Below are 25513 nucleotides of genomic sequence, written 5' to 3' on the forward strand. Positions count from 1 at the left end.
CTGAACAGAAAGTTCCATGAGGCAGGGATCTATGTGCTCATGGAGGGATGTGTCCCTACCGGGAGCCTGGAGCCAGGGTGGAGGGGACCCTCAGCAGCGCCTAATCCCAGATAGAGGATGGTTTGAGCCCAGACCAGGACCAACTCTGACTGCTCCTCCCAAGCGTGCAACCTGATGTTCCAGGAAACATCAATGACCCCAAATGGAGCAACAATCTCCAAAACAAGTGGCCCGGAGTCCACAAAAATATCCGAGTCTGGCCCGCTAAAGACAGCAGGTGAGCCTGGATCGGATCCTGGAGCAGGAGAAAATGACGTTTGCTTATCGACTAAAACGACACTATTAGGACAACAAGTATGAATTCTGAACAAAGTCGGTAGATGAGATAACAGAATAAAATAATAAGTGTTAGTTTCCTGATTTCGCCATTTGTACTGTGGCTGCATAAAGGCCCGTTCTGCTATTAGGAAACACCCATGAAGTGTCTGGGTAAAGGGGCATCGGGTCTGCAGCATGCCCTCAGAGAATAACATTCACGCACAGAAAGAGAGAGAGAGAATGGTGAGACAGACTCAGTAAAATGTTCCCAGTTGGGGAATTTGGGTGAAAGCGTTCTTGCATTATTTCTGTACAACTGAAATGATTTCAAAATAAAAAGTTACAGAATAGAAAAGTCAGTATCTTGAAAGCAAACAAGGTTGAGGAGCAATTCCCAATTTAAGGAGACCAAGTAGACTCAGGCAGGAATTGCAACCCCTCCCGAATCAGCAGGAAAGCCAGCTCTCAGGGACACGTGTGGGACACGGGAATTTCGAGAGCAGGTATCGCGTCCGGGTTAATTTCCTGGGTGTGACAGTCCCATGAGGGCTCATAGGAGAATGTCCTTGCTCTTTGTAGGTGCACGCTGGGGTCTGGGCAAAGGGTCAGGATGTCCGCATCCCTCACGGGGTTTGGCAGAAATATTTACAGGAAAGAGAGAGTCCACAGGCTCTACACCCACCAGTTCCAGAGGTGATGTTCAATTTTTCTCAAGGACTCAGGGCAGCCCGCCCCTGAGAAGGGGTGTTGGGTGGAGAGGCAGCTGGAGACGTCAGGAGGGGGCCTCTGCAGCCCCGCCCTTCCCTGTCCCCCAGCTGTTCTCTCTCTGGCCGCAAGAGGTCTCCATGTGGCCCTACATGAAGGGGTTTTCATTTTTCAAAGTTCCTTAAAGTTTCTAAGTCATGAATTAAAACATCACCCTTTTTCTCTGACACCCCCTCTCCCCCGCTCCTTCTGCCATCCGTGTCAAGGTGGTGTTTTCTGGGCTGTGCTTCCTGCGCTGGGTTTCCATGTCCCTGGCCACCGCTCTGGAAGTCCCCATGAGGGGGTCTCTGCTGCCCTCCTGTGGCCATTGCTGACAACACAGAGGCCCCTCCTGGAGGGCAGAAGCCTGCAGAGCTTCAAGAGTCTCCTCGTCCTACAAGTCCTTCAAGAGCTGCAGTGTCCAGAGAAGCGGAACCAGGCCCTCAGAGAGATGAGGGGCTTATTCTAAGGAGCTGGCTCGTGCCATTGTGGGGACTGGCAAGTCCAAAATCCATCGAGCAGGTGTTGGCCTGGATGCTGCTGGCAGGGGACATGGCCGAGGAAGGGCAGTGGATTTGGTGACAGTGAGGAATGGAAAGGCATGAGGGAGTGAGGGGAACTGAGACGGAGGAAAGGCCACTTGTTTGCAAGGTTCCACGAGGCGGGGAGTAGAAGAGAGGAGGGATGGGAGTGTCAGTTGGGGAGCATTTCTCCATAAGGACGAAAGCCTTACTCACGCTGAAGCTGGCAGGAGGGAGAGTGGAGGGACAGGGACACAGAGTGGGGATGCTTGTTTGACTAGGGACCGGATCCGGAACCCGTTGTGGGCACCTCTCAATACGGATGAGACTCTTCTTCAGGCTTGCTCCGGAGGGGATTCATCAACCAAAGGGATAATCAAAAGTATAGGGTGCAGGTGTGAAGTCAGAGGACCCAGAGAAACCAGCCCCTGTGCCCAGAGGGGCTGATGACGTGAGAATACAGTGGCACTGCGGGGAAGGAGGGGCGTGTGCCAGTGTCCTGAGGCCGCAATACCAAACGGGTATTAACACAACAGAAGTTTATCCTACAGCCTGGAGGCCAGAGGTCCAAAATCAAGGTGTAGGCAGGGCTGAGCTCCCTCTGAGGGCTCCGGGGGAAGATCCTTCATGCCTCTCCCAGCTCCTAGTGTTGCCGGCCGTCCTTGGCCCGTGGCCACCTCCCTCCAGTCTCAAACCCTGTGTCAGATGTCCCTCTCCCTGGGTCTCTGCTTTCTCTTCTTATAAGGACACCGATCGTTGGACTAGAGCCCATCCTACTCCATCATGACTCATCTCAGCTACTTCTATCTGCAAAGACCCCCTTTCCAAATAAGGTCACTTCTGGAGGTTCTAGGAGGACATTTTGGGGAAGACACTATTCAACTCATAGCAGCCCCCAAGAGTGAAGGGGGTCAAGAATGTGAGAGGGATGGGACCAGGTGTGCTGCATAGGGCAGGGGCACAGGAGACCCTGCCTGCCCAGCGTCCTGCAGGGAAGAGCCTCAGGGTTACGGAGCTGCCACACAGAAGGACGCTGAGTCATATTTAGGCGCTGCCCCGGGCCTGCAGGGCACACAGGGCACAGAACAGTGTAGGGAGCCGGCAGGCAGCAGCACAGCGCGGCGGGGCGCCCAGGACCAGCCACAGGGGAGCCATCACTACCCTAGGCCAATGCACACGGAACTGCGGTGGGTGTCCTGCCCTGCCCTGTCCCCCTACCCTCACACCAGAGACTTCTTTCTCCTAATCAGGACAAGGCAAAGAGATATTGTCAGGATCCCATTTTACAGGGAAAGTGACTTGGCCAAGGTCACACAGCAGGGCTGAGGTTTGGGATTTAAAATTATTTAGCTGGCTCTAAAGTCCTTGCTTGTATCTGCGCCTTTTTTTTTTTTTTTTTTTTTTTAAGAAAAAAAAAAAGGCTCTCCACTCTGAAAGCCTGCAGACGTACCAAATGAACAGACTCGTCCGGGGAGTCCCACCACAGCAACAGTTGCCAACGTTCTGCTGTGTGTTTGGTCCACACCTGCCCCTCCTCCCACCCCATCTCTTACAGTGTTCCTACCTTCAAACTTCTTTAGGTAAAATGTACACACAGTGAAAGATACACAGTTTACACTTAGTAAAATGTGTTGTACTTTAGTACAATTTCATCATGTGGTCTTGGATTTTCTTTCTGTGTCTTTACTTTACTTTTCTAACAATAAACAAGAACCGTTTTTATAAATAAGGGGAAAATAATAAGATGACGTTTGAAATGTTAAAGAAGTCCCTTTGGGCTGGAGTCCCGACCCCTCCATTCAGCTACAAGGCTTCAGGACCCCCCCCATTGACTCTGTGCTTTCCCATACTGCCCTTCCTGAGTAACCAGGTATCCTAGGACCCTGCCGGCTGCTCCCAGGCTTTTGGGGGAGGCTCTGCAGCAGCCCCTCATGGCCGAGCCACAAGCAAGTTGTCCTGAATCCTATCTCTGTCGCATCCTAGGGAACCCCCACACTGCCTGGTTTCGCAGAACTTCCACCTTCAAACGAAGGGTAGGGGGCTCTCTGGGACCCCTTCCCCCAGCCAATGCAAGGCTGGCCTGGGGAGAGGTTGCCAGGCAACCAGCTGGGGCTCCTCCCAGGGTGGCTGCGGGTGGCCACGTTGCCTGGCAACCAGGTGGCAGCGTCCCTTGAGCCCAGACCACACGGCTGCGCCCAGCCCTGCCAGAATCTCCCTAGCCTGTGGGACCCCTGGGGCCTTGTCCTTATTCCCCTAGCCTAAGACAGCTGGTGCCTCCGGTCACAATGAGCATTGTCCTCTCCAGGTGAGTGGCCCTGTGCTGGCCTTGGCTGGGAGGGAAGGGGAAGCAAGGTTTGGGGGCCTGATGCACCAAGAGAGATGGGGACAGCCAGGCCTGCTGGGGACAGGTGGTAGTAAAGGGTGCTCTCCCTCCCACACCACCCCACCCCCAGGTCAAGGGAAGCCCAGGGAAGCTTCCTGAATCTGACCTCTGCTTCTCCAGCATTATTGCCCACAGCTCTGGGGTAGCCAAATTCACAGGATCCATACCCATCTTTGCCTCATTCAGCTCCACCTGGAAAACCTCTCTTCGAACCTCCAAGCCGACCAGACACCAAGACCCTGTGGCACGGTCCTGGGCCAGATGTGCCTCCGGCCAGATCCTATCAATGCTGTCTTGCAGCTTGCCTGCCCCTTACCCATTTGTTTTGGCGACTGGTTCCTCTGAGCGTCGCAAACTCGAGGGTGCCTGTGAAGCCCTCGATGTGTTTCTTTAAAAATGCAGCCCTTATTAATAATAACAGGGAAATCGTGTGCACCCTGAGGCGAGGGCATATGGGAGCTCTCTGTATTTTCCACTTAGTTTTTCTGTAAACCTAAAACTGGCCCCCAAAAAAGTTTTTTAATTTTTTAAAAAACCTTCAGGGTTCGGAGAAGGGAGAGAATTTCAACAGTTATGGGGGGGGAACGGGGAGGCAGAATGAGGGGATTTTGGAGGGAAGGGGCCATCGCAGCTAGGGATGGTTGGAATACAGAAAACTCCGCCAGGAAGATCAAAACCCCAGGAAGGGTCCCAGGGAGGGTAAGACCGGATTTGGAGCCAAACTAGCCTTTGCATTCCTGCCAGTCATTTGACCAGCCTTGCGACCCTGCTGGTTTCCCAAATCTGCCTTGATAGAACAGTGAGCATTATCAGGGGAGGGGGAGCAGACACCTGGCAGGGTGCTCGACAGCTAGGTGGGGGGTGATGCATGGGTGACCCCTATGTCACTGTCCTGACCTGCCTGGGTGTCATGGCCTAGAATAGCTTCTCAGTCCCCTCCTCCCCAGGGACAGCCAGGTGAGGGTGATGGAGAATACCGTGACCAATGCCGAGAAGTACTTTGGCCAGTTCTGCTCGCTCCTGGCCGCCTACACCCGCAAGACAGCTCGGCTGCGGGACAAGGCTGACCAGCTTGTCAAACAGCTCACCGACTTCGCCAACACCGAGAACCCGGAGATGCGGGCCACCATGAGGAACTTCGCTGAGGACCTGGCCAAGGTGCAGGATTACCGACAGGCTGAGGTAGGTGGGTCGCCCAGGAGGACTCCAGTCCCCTGGCTGGGGTCAGGTCCAAGGGTGGGAGCCACAACGCGGGGACCACAGCTAAAGAGCATGTCTCTGCCAAAGGCATCCCTGAAGGGTGGACACACACCACTCCATCCCCGGGGTCATGCCGCCCTTTATGGGACTGAAAGCCTGGAAGCTCTGCAGTGTTAGGCAAAGGCCAGATAAGGCAGGGGCCCCAGGAACCAGGCATGAGGGCTACAACTGTGGGCAGGAGGCATATTCCAGGGCCCAGGACCCGGAGCAATCCTGGCGGATGAGGGCAAGGAGGCAGTAGGGTGTTAGGGAGAGGACTAAAAATAAACATCACCTGCCAGCCCAGGAAAGCCCTCTGTGTGACTGACAAGATCCAACCAGTTTTTCTTTTGAAGAAGCACAAAACAAGACACACTGTAGGTAATGCACAGGTGACAGCAGCCAGAAACCTCATTCCCCAACACAGCGGGGCAGAAACACCCCTACACACACTGTCTCAGGACAGGGGACCAGACGGCACCGTTTGTCCCACGGGACTTCCGAATTCCACCTGGTGGCTGGTTGGCTGCCTGTGTCAGCGAAACACCTCTCTCCCGAGGAAAAGTAAAACTTCTCCTATCTCTGTGAATAGCAGGTCTTCAGAGCTTGGAGCCAGGCCCCAGAGCCAACTCCCTGGAGACCTGCCAGTCCTTGATGTTGACGTTTCAAAGACATGCCTGCCATTCCCAGCTTGTAAACCATCAAGAATCTTATTTAGCTTTTAAAGGGTTTACATAAGTCCCAAAGGGACAGAGAGAGGGATTTACAATTGCAGGTTTCCTAAAGAAAATGCTGTAAGGAAAGCAACGGGGAAAGTCCCTTTTCCTTTCGACTCCTGGGAAATTATTATTATTTAAGATTTGGGTTTACCCAGCAGGGTCATAAGCCTTGACATGGAAAAGGAAGGGGCTTGGTGGGGATTCCAGATCCCCTGGCCCGTCTGGGAAGCCAAAATTTCAGGGGATCCCCCTGCCATTGGTCCTCAAGGCATCAGGCTCACCTGCAAACTTGTTAGAAATGCAGATTCTCGGGCCACACTGAGGACCTGCTGATTCAGAACCCCTGGGGGTGGTGGCCAGCAATCAGGGATTTCAGGGGCTCAGGGGAAGGGTTGGGGGCTCCTACGTCTGGCACTTAGGCACCGACTCCGGGGTGCGAGGCATCCCCCTCACAGGCCCTATGTCCTCGGGAGATGCAGAGCGTGCTCAGCTCAGTTAGCTCTGGATCCCCGGCTATTTCGTGTTCCAAGTGAGTCTCTCTAGTCCCCGCAGTGAGGTTGTAAGGCAGTCTGGAGAACTGGAATCCCAGTGGCTCCCAACAAACAGTCACGACACCCTCAGTGGGCATAGTCATTATACCCATTTCACAGGTGAGGAAACAAGGCTCGGGAGGTGAAATGTATTGCCTGAGGCTTCGGAAGGCAGAGCCCTGAGCGCAGGCCAGGGCTCACAACCCTAAGGGGTGAGGGAGGGTGTCTCGTGCTTCCACAGCCCCCCACAGGCTCCTGTCACGCAGCACTCTCTAAACGCAGTGGGACGCCCCACAGGCTCCACGCACCTCTCTGGTTCTGCCTGCTCTTACTCTCTGCGTGTCTGTGCTCCCCCAGGTCGAGAGGCTGGAGACCAAGGTCGTCAGCCCCCTGAAACTCTACGGGGCGCACATCAAGCAGACACGGGTGAGCAGTGGGCACTGCCTGACGGGGTCTGGCCCGCCCGCACACCCAGGAAACAGCCCTTCTCTTTCCGCTAGGCCGAGATCAAGAAATTCAAGCAAGTCCAGAAGAATGAGATCAAACAACTGGAAAAGCTGGAGAAATTGAGGCAGAAGTCCCCTTCGGATAGGCAAATGATCGTATCCTTCCCTGGAGGTCAGGCCTGAGGCTGCCGGGCCGGGGCGGCCATTTCTCACAGGGGTCCTGTGGGTCGGGGCTGCTGGTTAACCTGGCTCCTTAACAGCACCTTTCTCAGTCCCAGGTGAGTGCCCCAGGTCTGTCTGGGAAGGCAGGATCCCGTGCAGGGGATGAACGACCTCGCAAAACAGCCCGGTGAGCTTTTACCTGGGCAGGTGTGTGCAGAGCCTTGTGCTCAGGATGCCAGTCGAAGGTGCAGGGCAAGCAGTGGGCTGGGGGCCAGGAGACCTGGGTTCTGTCTCCTCATTAACACTGCTCAGTAAGCCAACGAGTCACCCCTCCGTGCCCCCACCTCCTTGTCAGGGCTATTACTGAATGCTCACTGGATGTGGGCCCATTGTCTAGACAGGGAAATCGAGACCAGGCAAACCTGGAACTCCACTCTGAGGGTGTCTGACTAAAATCCAGGTTCTTCGTGTGCCTGGCGAGGAGTTGGGCCAAATGAATTACTTAATTACCTAAAAACGTTCCACATGCAGGAATTAATTATTCAAAGTGGAGCACCTGTTATATACCCAGCAGGTGCCCACTGTTTAATTCCAACAACACCCCTGCAAAGCAGATGTTATTACTGTCCCTTGTTTACAGGCAAAGAAACTGAGGCTCAGAGAGGTTTAGTGACTTGCCTAGGGTCACGCAGCTAGGAAGCAGGTCTGTCCAAGCAGCGCCTGGCCCTTTCACCATGGTGCTACTTGGCCTTTCCTTCGACGACCGAATTTGCAAGAGATATCCATAAGGCAAGAGAGATGACCCAAGGGAAGAACGGAAAATGACCCAGAATAGTGTCTAAAGGCCAGAACCACCCCATGACACGTTTCCCTCTGGAGCCAGGCAGAGACCAGTGTGCAGAGGGCCTCAGTGGATGCCAGCCGCACCACCCACCAGCTGGAGGAGATGATCGACACCTTCCAGAAGCAGAAGCTGAAGGACCTACAGGTAGGCGTAGTCGGCCCTGTGTTAGAAGTGCTCTGGCCTCACGTATGTTTTTGTACAGCATGTGTGTCCGTGTGAACCTGAAAACGTCTGTGTGAGCGTGTGTGCATGTGTGTGCATAGTGCGTGTGAGCACGTATGTATGTGAGCATGTGTGTACACCTGTTTGCCCAGACGGCTCTCAGAGCCTGGGCTCCCAGGTCAGTGGATCTTGGCCTAATCCTGGCTGCAGGGGGGAGGCTCTGCCTCTGAGCACCCAGGCCCAGCTCCCCACCAGGAGAATTTGGCAGACTTTGTCCCCCCAAGCCCCCATCCTTTCCACACAAGGACCCACAGATTTGCTCTAACTTCCTCCTCCTTTCTTTGCTCTTCACTGAGCAAGCCATGGTTAGGTCAGCAGGGGGGCCCAGGTGCTTCCTCCTTCCACACCCCCACACCCCATGGTACAACCCAGAATCCTGGGCCCAGAACCCCAGCCGGTCACAGAGATCCCTGCAGCCACTCTTGACAGCCCCCTCCCTCCAAGTTGCAGCCCCAGGGATCTCATAAAAGGCAGCTCCAATTTGTCACTCCTGGGTTAAAGGCCCTCCCATGACTTCCCGTACTCTAAGGATAAAGGCAGTATCCTCCCCAAGCCTCCGGAAGCCCCAGCCCAGCCTTATCTTGGACGCATCAATCCACGCTCAAGTGCACCGAACCCCAACATACCTCAATGCCTTTGCACAGGCTGTGCCCGCTGCCAGGAAGGCTTTGCCCTCACTCTGCATCAAGTTAACACCTTCTCATCTTCAGGGAAACTCACCTGGACCCCTAGCCCAGTCGAGCCCTGATGTTAATTCATTGCTCTGCTCCCTCTGGGGGCAGTTATCTCAGGGGAGATGAGTTAATCGTATCTTTAATTCACTCATCAATTCAACAAATGTTGAATACACACCTACGATGTGCCAGGCACTGTGCCTGGTGCTGGGACACCACAGCCAGAAAAGCAAGGCCCCTGTCCTCATGGAGTTGACACCCTGGGGAGACCCATGATGCATGCCAATCAATACAGAGTGAAAAGTGTGGGGGCATCTTGCTGTTTCACGCCTGCCCCCCACACGCATGTCACTGCCACGGGCATGCACACATGGGGCACGATGGGGTGCCTGTCTGCCGTGTCCTCTGCTGGGTGCCTGCACTGGGTCCAGGGCCTGGCACTTCACAGTACTCAGTCAATATCTGGGAAATAAACACACAAGGAGAAAACCCGTGGTGATGAGTGCTCACGCGTCTATGTAGCAGGCAGGACCGAAGACTACCAGCAGGCCAATATTAAGCACTTGAGGCTTATGGGGCCTGAAAGCAGGGCTCTGTGGGATGCCAGCAAGAGTTTGGGACGAGATTCTTGGCCTCCACAGTTAGGGGCCAACAGATGCATGCAGTTTAAAATAGGCATCCTTTAAACTTTGGGGATTAGGTTTGTAAGAGGCACTTATCCAAGCCATCCCCAACGGAGCCCTCCCAGTTCTGAAAGAGCAAAAACTCAGAACTGCAGATAATGATAGGTGTAGGTCCTATTTCTAATAAAGTGATCATATTTACAAAAGAGCTCTCTGGCTCCTGTGAAAGCATGGAAGTGATGCTTTGTTAGAGGGGTTCGCATAGCTGAGCGTGCAGCAGGAATCTCCTGGAGGGCTGCTTAAAATTTAGATCCCCCAGCGATGGGTCCACCCCAGAGTCCCATTCTGTGGGGCTGGGTGGGACTGGAGAATGTGCGTTTCTGACAAACTCCAGGTAGGGCTGGGGCTGATTCGGGGAGCCAGACAGAGCAGCTGTACTAACTGAATCTCGTAGGGCTTTGTAAACTGGAACTACCTTTGACCCTGTTGTGCAGACGAAGATGCTGGGGCTCAGAGAGGATCGGTCATCCTCTTGGGCCACGTGCCACCGAGCGGCAGGGGAAGGCCTGGGCCCTGCCTCTTGATCTGCAGAGGTGACCACCAGGCCAGCCTCCCAGGGGCAGCAGGGAAGGGGCAAGGAAGCAGGTGTTCCCATCACAGTCTTGGCCCCTCTTCCCTCTCCTCTCCTGCGCTGGCTTGGGCACTTGCCCTGAGCCTGCCTCCCCCACCAGGGACTTCCAATGTTTGTGTGAAGCGGGGTGTTTCCAAACTGCAAGCTCCTCCCCCACACCAAGCCTGTGTCCTGTGGGGACCCAAAGCAAAATGGGAGCTCTGCGAAGGCCCGGCAGGCAGCAGGGGCCGGGCATGCAGGAGGAGCTCTGTAAGAGCTTGTAGAGCTGAGCAGAACCATCTGATCATGAAAACCCAAGACTACGTTTTGACAAGCTGGCTCGTCAGGTTGTGAGGCCTCTCCCGGAAGATCCACTCATAGCCCACAGGTGACAGAGGCCAGAGGTTTTGGCTACAAGAAACAAGCCCTCTGCCTTTCCAGAACAATTCGTGTGCAAGGCAGCTTTTGAAGGGGAATGTATCGTCTGTTCAAACAAAATCAGAAGTAACACAGGCTTACGAACTGTCCCCATAAGAACAGCTAACACCCCCCCCCATTTGTCCACATTCACGATGACCCCAGGACTCCCCTTGTGACAGTGTTGTTTATGTGATTTGGGCTTCTCTCCCCATAGAAAATTTTTTCAGACTTTGTCACCATCGAGATGGTCTTCCATGCCAAAGCTGTGGAGGTCTATTCCAGCGCCTTCCAGATCCTGGAGAGCTACGACCTGGAGAGAGATCTGGAGGTATTCCCTGCAAATGCCCCATTTTCTACTTGACGGTGTGGGGCTCCAGTTTGATTTTAGGTATCTTCATAGAAGCCATTTTTATTGGCAACATTTTGCAATTGTTATCATTTTGAAGACTCATTCCGATGAATTCTTTTAAACATCCGCCCCTGGCAGCCAAAACTAGAGGTGGGGGGATTTTCCCAAGTCTGTCCTTCAATGTGTTCAGCATCACTTGGGTGCTTAAAAACAACCAGGTGAGCCAACACTGACAAAAAGCACCCCAGGCCAATGCTGGCTGTTTGGAGGCAAAGTGCTAATCATCCCCGCCTGATCTGATGACTATCCGGCAGGAGCTGATGTATCTACGACACACTGCTCCAAACCCTGTGCCCAAACAGCTATCGCTCGCTGTGATTATCTTCTGTGGTTTTGGGGTTGGTGGGCTCAGCGAGATGCTCTTACATGGGACCTTCCTGGGTTTTCAGTCGGTTGGTATCTGTGGCGGGAGTCATGTTAAAGGCTCCCTCCCCCGTATCTGATAGATGATGCCTGTTATCTGGGTACAGGACAGGCCTCTTGGTTTGCACCGTTTGGTGCAAAACGAAAATGTGGGCCCTTCATTCAATGATTATTAAGAATTTCAAGAGAGTGACAGCAGAGCATTGGACCAAACACAGGGCACTTCCGAGCTCAGGGGCCCTGGGGCACTTACTGCAGGAGCCGGACACCCACACAGCCCCACCTGCCTGGGTCCACAGGGGTCTGCAGCCCGAATGCCGGCCTCCCCGAGGCCTCTCCACCTGGCGTGGGCTTCCTCATAGCATGACAGCGGGTCTAAAGCGAGCATCCTGGGGTGCCTGGGTGGTTCAGTGGGTTAGATGTCTGATTCTTGGTTTCAGCTCAGGTCAGGATCTCAGGGTCGTGAGATGGACACCCACATCCGGCTCTGTACTGGGCATGGTGCCTGCTTCAGATTCTCTCTCTCCCTCTGCCCATCCCTGACCTTAAAAAAAAATTTTTTTTAATAAAAAATAAAGACTGTATCCCGTGACAGGGGCAGGTTAGAAAATGTATCACCTTTTATAACCTAAACTTAGAGGTAACTTAGTGTTGCTTCTGCCACAATCTATGCCTTAGAAGTGAGTCAGTCACTAAGGACATATTCAAGGGGAGGAGAATTATATTTCAGCTTCTGATGGGCAAAGTGTCAAAGAATTTTTGGGTAAGCTTTAAAACCACCACACGAGGTTAAATGCAGACCAATAGGCTCTGGTGTGTTCACTCATCTCTACAATATTCTTTTTTTTTTTATATTTTATTTTTATTTGAGAGAGAGGGAGAGAGATTGAGAGAACGAGTGGGGGGAGGGGCAGAGGGAGAAGGAGACTCCACACTGAGCAGGCAGCCGGATGTGGGGCTCCATCCCAGGGATCATGACCTGAGCTGAAGGCAGATGCTTCACTGACTGACCCACCCAAGTGCCCCACTCATCTCTACAACATTCTTTTAGGGCCAAGAGCAATCTCTAATTTTCCTGTGTGACTATGGGTGCGTTCCTTGGCCTCTCTGGGCCCGTTTGCCCATCTATAACATGGGATGATAATGCCCACTTACCGGGCTACTTTAGATTGCCTAGAGAAACACACAGGAAACTCCCAGACAGGACCTTGTCCGGGTAGGGGTTCTGGTAATACCAGCTATGCATCAACTCCCCACCACCACCACTTCCTTCATTTCCTGATTAGCAATAACCCATCCTGGTCTCTCCTGGGCAGGATTTTAGAGCCAAGATGCATGGGGTTTATGGACATTATGATGCTCGGCCACTCAAGGATACCATGCCTTCCCCAGCTGTCCCGTGGGCTCTCACTGGCCAGGTGAGCACTGGGGGTGGGAGTGTGACTCCTGTGATGAGGGAGAGGCCATCTGAGGACAGGGATTTGCATCAGGTCCTGAGGAGGAGACGCTGCTTGGGGAGTGTGGAGATCTGCCCCAGGGTCTGACCTGGACTGGCCTGGAAGTGAAATCAGTAACACACAGAACCCAGCACAGGGTAGCCACCACGTGTCCTGAGTGCACCCTAGAGGCATCCTGAAGTGTGTCCACTTGAGAAGCAACGGCTCTCTGGACAGGTCACTCCTGTTTCCCAGCCCTTGGGCCCATAGGTTTCAGAAGTCCGAACTTCTCAGATTTTCGGTACATAGTCATACGGTACATAGACTCCAAGTTCTCCGACAAGCTCAGCAAAGCACATTTCTATTTCTGCAGGAATACCTCTGAGTGCTCAACCAAGTAAGACAAAGACTCTAAGCAGCCTCATGCCTATCAGGGAAGGTTTAGTCACTCAGTGAGTGGGGGGCCCTCGCCCCACAGTGGAGGGGACAGGCTTCCTGAGTAATTCTCTCTAAAGGCAGTGAAGCAAGTACGGCCCCCAGCTAGACCACCCTGGTCCAAAACCACTGCTCCCAAGCTGTGTGGCCTCAGGAAAGTGCTTTAACCTTTCTGTGCCTCAGATTCCTCCCCTGCAAAGTATGGCTAATAACAGGACCCCCCTGGTAGGGTTGTGGTGAGTACTAGGTGAACAAATCTACAGGAAGCTCTTAGAAAGTGCTTGATACTTGTCGCTGCCCTTAAAATTACTGATGCCGTTGCTGTGGTGATGACTGTTATCGTGCAGAACGCTCAGACCACCATACGGAGCCAGAGGAGAGACGAGGAGGAGAGCACGGAGCACTCTGCCGAGGAGGACCCTGTGGAGGACCTCAGGGGACAGGGGCAGGCACCCCAGCAATAGGATGGAGCTCCCCAGAAGGAAAGATCACCCTGGATGCTCAGGGCTGGGGTGGGCTGGGGGCTCTGCTCTCCCCCCCCCCGCCCCCCGGGTGAGTCTTTTATCCTCCGAGCCTCTATTCCCTCGTCTGCACAACAGGGACAATCTTGCTCACCCCACAGGTCACTCTGAGGATCCATGGGCTTAGCATGGTGCCTAATACACCAGAGGTGCTCAATAAAAACGGGGTGCATCTTAACCTGAATCGTGCTGGGTCTCACTTGCCACCTTATGACCTGGGGACTCAGGTGTTAAAACCCTTGCTAATGCTGAGAACAGGGTGCGTTCGTCTCCCAGGGCTGCTGTAACAAAGCACTGCAAACTGGGGGCTCAAACAGCAGGAATTTACTCTCTCACAGCTCTGGAGGCCTGACATCTGAGATCAAGATGTGGGCAGGGTGGGCTGCTGCTGAGGCCATGAGGGAGAACGTGCTCCAGGCCTCTCCCCCAGGCTTGGTGCAAGCTGGCCATCTTTGGCATCCCTTGGCTTAGAGACGCGGCACTCGGATCTCTGTCTTCATCCTCACATGGCATTCTCCCTGTACGTGTGTCCAAATTCCCTCTTTTTATAAAGACACCAGTCTTATTGGAGTAGTAGACCCAGTGTGACCTCATCCTAACTAATTATATCTACAAAGACTCTATTTCCAAATAAGGCCACATTGTGAGGCCCTGGAAGTTATGATTTCAACACAGGAATTTTTGGGGGACATGAGTCACCCCTAACACATGGCCATGATATGTGGGGATAATCGTGGGACCAGGGACACATCACACAAGTCTAGGAAGGTGGAGGGTTGACGAAGGTGAAGGAAGGGGGTGAGTACCATGATTTTCTTCTCAACAATGTGGGAAACACAAAACCTTCATGGGATCATAGCAGGATTAACATCCTCACCACAGTGAAAATTTTATTACCCCAAATCCAGTTCCATGGCACTTCCTCCGGGAAGCCCACCCTGATTCTACCAGGGAGAACACCTATTCCAAAAATAACTGAAATATTCTATATTTTCTATATGACAGACAATTTGTAAAACAACATATAGATTGTATCTTACATGTAGTCACGTTTTATACTGTATATTGTATCTCATAGTTTTATATGCATATGTATGTGCACACACACACACACACACACACACACACGCAAATGTACCTCTTCTTCAATCTCAGCTGTGTCCCAACCCCACGGACAGTTTCTAAAGAAAAATGGCCTTGCTTATGCACCTGGCAGGCCTGGAGCCCGATAGCTCCTGGCACACAGTAGGTGCTGGTCCCTTCCTGCTCTGACCCCAGTGCACCTAACAGACCAATGGTTCCTAATTCCAGGGTTGGACTCAGCCAGAGCCTTCCTCGCCACCATCTCTGTGGATGGTCACTTGGGAAGTGGCAGAAAAATTCAGAGCTTCTCTCTTTTGGGGCCCCGGAGGCACAGGCAGAGGTGGGGTGGGCAGGTGTGGAAGCAGCATGACTTTGGGGCCTCTCGCCAGCATTGTATTTGGATGGTCCTCCTCCCTGTGTAGGTTCCACCTCTTCTCCCCTCCTCACCGAAGGCAAGCTCACCCACTGCTTGCCAGAGCAATTTGTGCAGGTGTCTGCGGGGGAGAGAGAACGCACTGACAGCATGTCCAGCCGGAAGGACCCACCTGGTCAGTGGGAGCCTTGTCCGGGCACAGGAAGACAGGAGCTGTTGGTTCAGGGGAGCGGGGCTTTGGGGGAGCAGGCGCATTTCTGGCACTGTGGTGACAGGGCCCCGAGGCCCACTGCAGACACTGCTCAGACGGCTCAAGGGGACCCCCTACTCAGGGCCGTCCAGAAGCCTTACGTGGCGCGCTTCGTAACTTAGCCATGGACGGGAAAGGCTGCACCCTGCAAACTAGGACGCAGCAGACGGTGCTCACGGACGGGAGGAATCCATACGTCAGCGTCTACACAACCCAAAGTCGGCCAGACTCCGTGTGGCGCCATTCAAGGTCCAACGCGCCTTCAAGAAACACAACCCAACCCAAACGCGCGTGGAGGCCGAGGAGCCGGAACAGCCGAAGCAGAGCAAAGACCAGCAAGCCGGAGGCGCCATGCTCCCAGCGCCGAGCCACACGCCAGTCTGCATACCACCCGGGCAGCGCGGCTCCGCGGCACGACCAGGCCACCGGGGGCCCGCCAAGCACGGCGCGCGCCCGCCAGCCCGTCGCCAAAGCCGCGCGGGACACGCGCTCCGGCCGCCGACGCACGAGCCCCGCAGTTTCCGCACCGCGTCCTTCCAAGACTCCCTCTCAGCGGACGCCCGCCACGCGGAGGCCGCTCCCTGAGCGTCCCCACCCCCTCCTCCTGCCGCGTGCTCGCCTCCTCACCTCCTCCTTCTACGTCCTCACCTCCTCACCTCCTCCTTCCACGTCCTCACCTCCTCCTTCTTCCACATCCTTGCCTCCTCAGCGTCCTCACCGCCTCCTGTCAGCAGGCACGTGGAGACGGGGCGGGGCGGGAACACGCATGCGCAGTGCAGGGCGGAAGTTGAGGAGTGAGGGCTCGGCTGCCCCCTGCCGGCCCTCGGGGGCAGTGAGGGACGCCCAGCCACAGTTCCGCGGCCACGGGCGGGCCTGCGGAATCCCCCAAGTGTTGAAATTCAAACCGAACGGAGCCAAATATCCCAGGCTTTATCCAAATTTAGTTAAGGGACGGTTAATTGGAAACCCTATAGAACGAAATGAATGCAGCTACGAACTTTACAACGTACACCAAAATTCACTGAGAACTATCCACCAATAAATGTCAAATGCAAATCTATAGCAATTCTAGAATAAATACAGAAGATGATCTACTACATGACCTTGGGTTTGGTGATGAGTGTTAACACAAAACACCGAAAGACTAGCCACACACAGACGCAAATCAGTAACGTGTACTTTATAAAATTAAGCCTTCTACTCCGTGGAAGGCCTTGTCTGGGGAACCAGAAGACAAGCCACAGACTGGGAGAAAATACTTGCAAAACCCCTAACGACAAAGGATTCGTATTCAAAATGCACACAAAACTCTCGAAACTCCACAATTCGAAGACAACCCACCCCATCGAAAACGGGTACAGGTCTGAACAGACAGCTGAGAAGACAGAGGGTCAACCACAATACTGACATAGGCTCTCCATCACGTATCACGGAATCACAGATTCGAGCAAGGATGAGCTAGCAGGCATCCCCTTCAGAGCTGCTGAACGCCCAAACGATGACATTGACGGGATTCGCTGGAGGGTGAGGCACAGGGACGCTTCTATTAAAATACAAATCAGCCGAATAAATTAGAGGATCTAGTTGGCTTCCTTAAGCAACTCGTATCTTTGGCAGAGCAACCCCTCCAGAAAACAGAGGGGTGTTCCCTTGACGCTTCCATAAAGTCAGAGGGAGAAAGGTTACAACCCACAGAGAAACACCATTTGAAAGCCTCACTGTTTGGACTTTATATTTAGTCTTGTGAATCTTGAATCAGACACTTTAAATTTATTCCTATAAAGTTTAGACAGAAAAGCCTGGGTTTTTTTTCTGTCTTTCATAGGTGGGAGCCCTGAAGACACAGCTCCCTGGTTTATTTCGTGGGGATAATGAAGGCAAGAGCGACAGTGAGCAGCAGTCTGTGCTTTGTGTATACCACGTTTGGTTCTCCCAGGACCACCTAGGATAGGTGGTATGTTCCTTCCCATTTTATAGATGTAGACACCAAGGCTCCAGGAACGATTTGGCTGCTGGTAGGGACGTGGAATGGAACCTGGCCTCTTTCCGGGGGCTACCCCACCCTGCTCCATGGTCTTCTGGGTCTCTGATGCCCTAAGTGGATCCCTCCCCTCCCACAGAGTTGCCTCCCACCGTTGGCCTGCTGCTGCTGGCAGACTCCCCTGAGCACCATAAGAAGAGCCAGAGATGATAGCCTGGGATATCCACCACCCAGGCCATCCCTCTATGTTCTGCTAAGACGGGGTGGCGTTCTCCAGACTGGGTGGGAGCACTGGGGACATGGAGGTCAGGCCCTCACCCCATCCTGCTCCTGGGCCCCCCTCGGGCTGAGGGCCCTTCCCCCAAGTCCTTCACTGCTCCCCAGATTCACCTCCCTCATCCGTTTAGGCCAGACATTTAGAACATGGCTACTGACTTCTTATAATCTGAAAAAGAGAAAGCCCAACATTTCACAAAACACGTCTGTCAAACCACACCGGAAAGGATTGATAAAGGCACCCCGCTCCTGTCAGGTAGGAGATGCAATTGGGTTCCACCTACCCCCTACCCCCGGCCCCAAAACACAAGAGGGAGGCAGCTTGGGCTCAGAAGAAGAGCAAGATCAGGATTCCAGCTAGAAGGCGTTACAGGCGTCCCAGGGGCCCGGGCTGAAGTCCTGTCCACGGGCACCACTCCATCAACACAGACCCCCTGTGCAGACCAGGCCCGGCGGGCCCTCAGAGGGGCGCTCTTCCTCCTCCTCGTGCTCCCACGAGACGCACACGCATCTGCACGAGACCCTCGAGCTCAGCCTAGTTGGGGAAAACATCTATTTGACCCCAGGGGGAAAAACGCTTTCTTCTGAAAACCCCTTCTTGTCATTGAGAATATTGCAAATTCTGAAGAAGTCCTCACCGATATGTGAAACCAAAAACTAAATAGACCAGTTTTTTTTTTTAAAGATAATTTATTTAAGTTTCCACCTTCTGACAATCTGAGGTGCAATATAGAGACATAGATTTTTTTTCTTCACAGAAAACCATTTTGATTTTAGCACTGTTCTGAGATCTCCCACCTTGAAACTTCCTCAGCCTTAAAATACTGTTTGTAGGATGTCACCTGGTGGGACACAAGATTGCGTTAACAGTCACACCAAGAACACCTGCGTCACGGGACTCTACTTTGGGGCTACTAAAGGCAAGGTCTGGGTGTGGCAATGGCAAGTTCAGGGTCCAAGACCAGCTGGCTGAAGGAGAAAACGCAATGCACACGTGTAAACCATCCACAAAAGCCCCCAAAGAGGCCACAGTTTATAACAAAGGCGGCAGACGGGTCTTGTTCTAACACATTTACATATTTGTAGGGGATCTATGTCTAATGTCTGAATTTCTAGCATTTCCTAACGTTCAAAGGTTTGGCTTGTCTTCTTCAAGGCGCCTTACAGAAGTGACAGCCCCAGGCTCGCTTGAGACCTCTCGGACGGAGGGAGCTAACCCACGCGGTCTCTAGCACAGAAGAGATCGGACCCCACCCCGTCAGAGCTGACATGTGGGGACAGAACCCGCAGTGCCTTCCCGTTTTCACGAGCACACATCCAGGACCAAGGAGGGAACAGATACAGCCTCCCAATTCTAGGACTTACCCGCGGGTCAAGGGGGATTTGCCAATAGGCGGTCCATTTTAGCTAAAGTGCAGACCCCTTCAAGCGCAGCTCAGGAGGGCTCCAGGTGGCAGTGGGCTCTGCTCTGACGCTGCCTTGTCAAAGCCTTGGAGTCTGGGGGTTAGGCGAGGATCAGAGTTCTCCCCCAACTTCGGACACCCTGTGGCAGGTGTGTGTGGAAGTGACAGGAAGATGGGCAAACCTAGACCATCCTGATACTCTTCTAGAAATGACAAGTTTATCCCTTTCCATTAGTAACCAAGACCCCTGCATTGAGAACACTGCCCCACTTGAATCCTGGGGATACGTGAGTCCTCTGGGCACAGGCAGGGTGGGATTCCACTCCCGAGCTCTGGTCAACTCAGGGAGCATGGGCCAGCATCCAGGGACCAGAGCACGCCGGCCCCCACAAGACCCTTCTGTCCCTCCCCGAGGAGTAGGAGACTCTCGGGCCCAGGGACAGCAAGGGACACGATGAGGCCCCACCGGGTCTTAGCATCTAGAGTATTTGCTGAAGGCGAACAATCTGAAAATGACTCATTCATTTGCTATCTGGTGAACCAACACACCCCTATTCCCAGCCCCACGACAGAAAGGACGTATGGGACACGTGGCCTGTGTGGCCTTGCCCCAGGTCTGAACATTGCACATTTCTCAATTAGGGGTGCTTCTAGCCGATGCAATTCCCTTTTTGGTGAAACTCATCCCCGAGAGTCATAAGGAACAAATGATTTACAGGGAAGCTAGGGGGAGGCAGCAGAGACGTGAGAGCAAGGGTTCAGAATTACAAGGCTGGGGGACTGGGGGGGGGCAGGAGGGACCCCCACCTAGCAGCTGGTCCATGACTGAAGATGGGGAGAGAAGAAAGCAGCCTGAGCTGGCCTGAGCGCTGTACCCCATCTCCTGAGGCTAGGGCTGGGTCTCGCTCCTCCCTGGCCTCCTCCCTCTGGACTACAGACCCTCCCTCCCAAGCTTCCTCACTGTTCTGGGTAAAGCACTGCACCACAACCCCCGCCCCCCGCCCCCCTCCCAGCTGCCAGGTGTCTGCAGTAATCTGGTAATAAAGCTGATCGGACCTCACAGGCCCAATGGATTCGTCCCTAAATAAAAGCCAACCATTAGGCTGCTGGAACGTGCAGGAAGGTCAGGCTTGCAGCTCACGGCCCTGACTAGCGGTCGCAGGCACTGGGGTTAGACAGAGCCTCGCACAAACTCCTTTGTGGTGTGAACACTGTACTTCTCACATCCGGAGTCTGGAATGCCGGGTGCTCTGTGGGACAAGCTCGTCACAAAAAACATTCCATGGGGGAACAAACCTCGAGGCTGGGTCTCCTCTCCACAGCAGCAAACTCTGCTGTCCAGCTGGGCTTGGAGAAGTAACGGACACTCTGGTTTCAACTCCGGCAGAGGAGCGCAGAGAAAGGTGAGGCATGCGGCGGACTCTTGCCCTGGGCCTCTGTCCACGGGGGTTCACCAGCTAACCTGCCCCCCAGGTGGGCTCCCCAGCTAACCCTAACATCCTGGATTTTAATTTGGGTACAGAACTCAGGAAAGGGGACTCTTTCTTATCCTCCTTTTGGTAACTTAAGAGCTTCTTAGCAAACCCTTCCCCCCTTTTTTTGGCAACAGGAAAATCATAGTTCATTCCATTTTACTGTACAAACAACTCAGAATATCAGAATCCGGTTCTCCCACCTTTGGTTGAGCACACATGCACACAGCAGCTGCAATCCGAGTATCAATGTGCCCCCCACACACAGCTACCAATACTGCTAAAATTAAAACAAAGGCTAAACACATACAAAGCTGCATCTTGGGCGCCCGGGCGGCTCAGTCAGTTAAGCGTCTGACTCTTGATTTTGGCTCAGGTTATGATCTCAGGGTCATGAGATCGAGCCCCAGGTCGGGCTCCACACTGGACATGGGATTCTCTCCCTTCTCCCTCAGCACCGCCCCCACCTCCAAAAGCTGCTTCTCAACATCGTCCTGTTTTCCAAGCAGGGAACTTTTTATTTGAGAGGATGAGCTGTCCTAGCTCATGGTGATTCGCACAGCCCCGAAGGACAGCCAGAGAAAATCTGAATCACCGCTGCTGAAGGGTGAGCCTTCTGAGCTCCCGGCTTCGGACACCCTACCTGCCGGGATGGGAAGCTCTCTTCTAGGATATGACCTGACCCTGCACTGAGCCTACGGTTCCCGAGTTTACAAGAGGGGCTCGCAGGGCTCTCACACCAGTATGTCCCTGTGTGTGCACCAGAGTGAGGCCTCCGCACATGCTGGGATGTCTGAGCATGTCCTGTGTCGGTCTGCTCTGGCTGGGCACCCGAGGGGAGAGACTGTGCCACAGGGACAGAGGAAATCTCAGCAGGGCAGTCTGCCAGCCTTCTTTCTAGGGATGGGACTCCTCTAAGTGACACTGGCCAGAGGCACTGTGAAGTGAAATGCTGCCACCTGGTATCAACCCTCTGGGGAGGGCCCAGGTCTCTGGCACCGTCTGAGCAAGCCAGGCAGCCCAAACCCACTCTTCCCAGCCAGATCCGGAAGCAGCAGCGATGGGAGGGGAGAAAGCCCCAAGCAGGCCTTGCTTCCCAGCCAGATCCGGAAGCAGCAGCGATGGGAGGGGAGAAAGCCCCAAGCAGGCCTTGCTTCCCAGCCAGATCTGGAAGCAGCAGCGATGGGAGGGGAGAAAGCCCCAAGCAGGCCTTGCTTCCACCTTCAGCGGCTACTTCAAGAGCCCTACAGGGGGAATCAACATCTCAAGAATATTTTTAAGTTAAAGTGCTTGGAAAAGCCCAAAGAAGTCAAAAGGGCATTTCCCTCCAAAAGCAAGGGGGTCCTGCGGGCCCCACCCCAGGGGGAAAGAGCCATGCTCCCCGGCACTCTGGAAAGAGCCTCAGAACCCACTTCACTCCCTCCAGAAATCAGAATCAGACTTCTATACAAAAATCTTATATACACAAGGGTAAGTCTTTTGGGCACCTTACGATACAGTTGTAACGCATTTCAACTAACTACTGAGAAATGACGAATAAAGCCAATGACACCGCAGCTGAAGGGAGAGCCTTGCAGGGGCCTCAGAGAGACCCCTCCCCGCCATGCAGCCCTGATTCTACAGAGGGGGAGGGGAGCAAAAGGGATTCAGAGGTCACAGTTGAGGTTGAGCATTTGAGGAGGGGATGCATTATCTGAACGAGCCATTGGAGGAGGGGCCTATATACCCATTAATTTGACCTTATTTCTCTGAAACGCATTCAGTAGAGACATGCGCTGTCCCTGGGGCCCAACACTGGCCGGGGGTCGGGGGACCTCTGGTCTGTGGGAGCTGCCCCAGCAACATGGCTGTGCTTTGTTTGGTGACATCGCCAGACGGGCCGACCTCTCTCTTTCACACATGCACACGCTGCCATCATAAAAACAGGCTGAGTTTCAGGATCCAGCCTTCGGACACCAGCCCACTCCCATCACACCATGCTTCATTCATGTCGCCTCTCCTGCCCTCACCAAGACGTGCGGCTACAGCTCTGCCGGCGCATGCTTGTCTCTGGAACGTTCCAGGGAGGCACCCCACGAGGGAAGGTGTTCCAGCACTGGCAGGGGGAATGACTACCAGGAACGTTTTTGCCGTGCTCAAGAGGAGACCGTGATGTAATGACCAAGAGGTAAGGAGGTGGAGAGGGAAAACAGGAGGGGAGGACGTGGGGAAAGGAGAGCGCCCCTGGGCCTACTTCCAAGGTCAGTGCCCAAGTGCAAGGGGCTGAGGCAGAGGGAAGCGGACAGAAGGGAAATATTCACACCAGAGGAGCCTCATGCTGGCTGCTTGCTGTCACACGTCAGTCCTCTCGGGGTGGTATGAACCCCGAGAGAAAAGCCAGGGTTCCCAGGCACCAGATGCGGGACAGGAGATATGTGCCAAGTGTGCAGGAAAGCGGTCAGCCGGCGAGGGCCAAGGCGGGCAGAGGCGCCTTCCCAAGGCTGCCGGGGGAGGAGGGCCCCATGCCGCGCGGCCCCTCCGCTAGCGAACCTCACGCAACTACCACCGGAAGCCACCTCTGCCTGGCTTGTCTGTAACACCCACATGGATTTTTCTGTCTTCCCTGAAATACAGAGCAGCAGCGTCTGCTTGTAGAAAGGGTGGCTGTCTTGCAGCTACTGAAGAAACTTCTCTTTTCGGGGCCTCTTTGTGGGGCAGACAGCCCATGCTACCCCCAGGGAGGGAGTGCAGGGCTGTCTCTGCTGCAGAAGGAAGCTGTCAGCTGACCAGGCGTGTTTCACACCGTCTGACACCAACGGAGCTGGTGTGATTGCCAAGCAGCCACGCAGATCCCACGAGGCCTCTAGGGCGCTCACACCCCTCGCTGGGCCTTCTGCGGCCAGGGAAGAAGATCCTCTGCCCCGGGCTCTCTCCCTCCCTAAAATAGGAAGTGTCTCTTTCCTCCTAGCAGTTCCTGTGCCTCCAGTTCCTGTCACACGGTGGGGAGCTGGCACAGAGTCAGCAATTCATGGACGGACCCAGCCCACACAGGGAGGCCCACTGCCCCCTCCGTGAGGCTGTGGCTCAGCAGGAGCCCCAACTGGGGGAGTACCCCTACTCCATCCTGCTGCTGAAGAAGAGGGTCCCAGACGGTCACCCATGTCATTGGCGTGTGCCAGCTCATGATGCCCCCACCTGCACTCCCACGTGCACCCCACCCCCTCTCTCCTGCAGGAGGCTGCAGCAGGCACTGCCCTGAGCCCACGTCGGCCCTGGTGTCCTTCCTCCTCCTCCTGCTCGGTCCTATGTCACGGGCCTGACTCCCAGGAGTAGGGACAGTCACCTTGGTTTTAGCCATGTAACCCCAGGGACCCTTTGGCACGCAGATGGGGGAGCAGACAAGGCAGAAGGGAGGTGGGGAGATGGGCAACCAGGTTCTTCTAACCGCTAGTTCTAGGGCAGCGTGGAGCGGCTCTGGGTGCTGCCAAGGTCATGCAGGGTCATCAGGTGGGGTGACAGCCAGTCGCTGGCCCAGAAGAGGGGTGCGCACCCTCAGTCCTCCTGGAGGGTGCTCCAGGCGACCTCCCGTGGCCTGCCTACTCAGTGGCCATCTGCTCAATGTGGTCGCTCAGCAGCTTGTATTGCTCTGGAAAAGAAAACAGTGTTAATTCTTGGAAGATAGAGGTCAACACCTACAGGTCCTGCTTTTTTTCATTCGGGCAATAACAAAGCCGGACCACACCAGGAATGGTGGTGTCACCAGTGACACCAAGCCCTAAGCCACTAGCATGCTGCATGCCTGGCTCCCGGAAGTGGGCTCCTTGGAAATGGGATGCATCTTCCTACGGAAAGGACGTGAAACCTGCGGAAGGCACAGCGCTGGTGCACGAACCCTGCCACAGTATAGCCAGGCCTGAGTCCTATGAGCTGCACAGGGCCGCATGGTGGGCAAGGGGACAGCGTTTTTGCCCGGTACTGTGGGGCTGATGACAGCATTCTGCAATTTTCCAGGGGAAGCATCGAGTACTTTCCTGCCTCCTGAGGCCGCAGCTCTGTGGCCCCTTTAATTTGGTGCAGGATGGGGGTTTTTTTAAAAAAGATTTATTTATTTGAGAGAAAATGCGAGTGGTGGTGGTGGTGGTGGGTGGGGAAGGAGCAGAGAGAGAGGGAATCCCAAGCAGACTCCCCGCTGAGCGCAGAGCCTGACATGGGACTCGACCCCCGACCCGGAGATCAAGACCTGAGCTGAGACCAAGAGTCTGACATTAAACTGACTGAGCCATCCAGGTGCCCCAGAGGGAGGTTTTTGTTTTTTTGTTTTGTTTTGTTTTTGAAAGAACACTGTATCAGTCCAAATGTACGCTTAAGTGGAAGACTTCTTAGGCCACGAGGGTGGGATGACACGTAAAGGCTGACTCTGATAGATTAGGGGCCGGATATGTCACGTATCCTCTTTCGCTAAAGAAGTCAGAGGTTCTGGAGAAACCTCACGGCCCCCATACCTCTCAGGGCAGTGTGGTTCAAGAAACAAAGGCAGGCCATTTAGAAGGAAGGGCAACTCAGGGTCGGAGCTTGGCCATTTTCAAGTTCGGAGTCTGAGCACCCAGTCCCATCTTTACCTTTGGCCCTGTTTGGAAACACTGGGACGGGTAAGCTCCCTGACCCCAGCCTGCAACACCCCACGCTGGCAAATGCCACGTAGCAGAAACGGCCTTCCAGATACAATGAGAAGTGTCCCATGCATGTAGGGAGACAGGAATAGAGGAGGGGCAGACGTGCTCTACAGACCAACACCATGTTCCTCATTGAGGCGGCAGCAATCCTGGGGGTGGGGCGGGGCAGAGCACTGGCCACCGCTGGCCGCCGCTCACCTTCGTCCAGGTTGCCGATGACGGCCTGCTTCTTCAGGAAGTCATTACATAGCTTCTTGTTGAGCCCGAATGCCAGCATGTTGTGAGTGAACGTGCTGCAGGACAAAGACAGCCATGAGCTGGCGCCCTCGCTCTTCCCTGGGGAGGGGAGCTGGGGGTGCCCCCACGCGGCCCTCCTGAAACGGTGAGAAGTGGAAATGAAGGGC

At 54.3% G+C, this 25513-nt stretch overlaps 2 protein-coding genes across 6 annotated transcripts in view; one reads left to right on the forward strand and one right to left on the reverse strand.

The window, feature by feature from the left end:
* Positions 1-2782: 2782 nt before the first annotated feature.
* On the forward strand, positions 2783-13565 carry CIBAR2 (CBY1 interacting BAR domain containing 2). The gene is made up of 9 exons (XM_008702687.2): positions 2783-3888; positions 4914-5148; positions 6812-6880; positions 6955-7056; positions 7725-7726; positions 7942-8050; positions 10670-10783; positions 12544-12645; positions 13446-13565. The coding sequence occupies exons 1-9, from the start codon at positions 3869-3871 to the stop codon at positions 13560-13562; spliced, it is 870 nt and encodes a 289-aa protein (XP_008700909.1). The 5' UTR covers positions 2783-3868; the 3' UTR covers positions 13563-13565.
* A 4687-nt stretch (positions 13566-18252) lies between these two features.
* Positions 18253-25513, reverse strand: part of KIAA0513 (KIAA0513 ortholog) — a 63820-nt gene continuing 56559 nt past the window's right edge. For 4 of the 5 annotated variants that reach the window (XM_040633234.1, XM_040633233.1, XM_040633235.1 and 1 more), the window contains one exon: positions 24764-25402. In XM_040633234.1, coding sequence (XP_040489168.1) covers positions 24979-25402 — 424 coding nt within the window. In that variant the 3' untranslated portion in view covers positions 24764-24978. Of the gene's footprint in view, positions 24083-24763; positions 25403-25513 lie in introns of those variants that run through there. The other variant, XM_040633237.1, reaches the window with a different exon arrangement.

This window comes from Ursus maritimus, unplaced genomic scaffold, assembly GCF_017311325.1.
Source record: "Ursus maritimus isolate PB19 unplaced genomic scaffold, ASM1731132v1 scaffold_19, whole genome shotgun sequence".
Taxonomy (NCBI): Eukaryota; Metazoa; Chordata; class Mammalia; order Carnivora; family Ursidae; genus Ursus; species Ursus maritimus.

What these genes read in the sequence shown, in the direction of transcription:
- CIBAR2 (XM_008702687.2), top strand. Translation starts at nt 3,869, where the DNA reads ATGAGCATTGTCCTCTCCAG. An exon ending in AGGATTACCGACAGGCTGAG is followed by an intron (nt 5,149 to 6,811) that starts GTAGGTGGGTCG and finishes GTGCTCCCCCAG; the next exon opens with GTCGAGAGGCTGGAGACCAA. An exon ending in CGCACATCAAGCAGACACGG is followed by an intron (nt 6,881 to 6,954) that starts GTGAGCAGTGGG and finishes TCTTTCCGCTAG; the next exon opens with GCCGAGATCAAGAAATTCAA.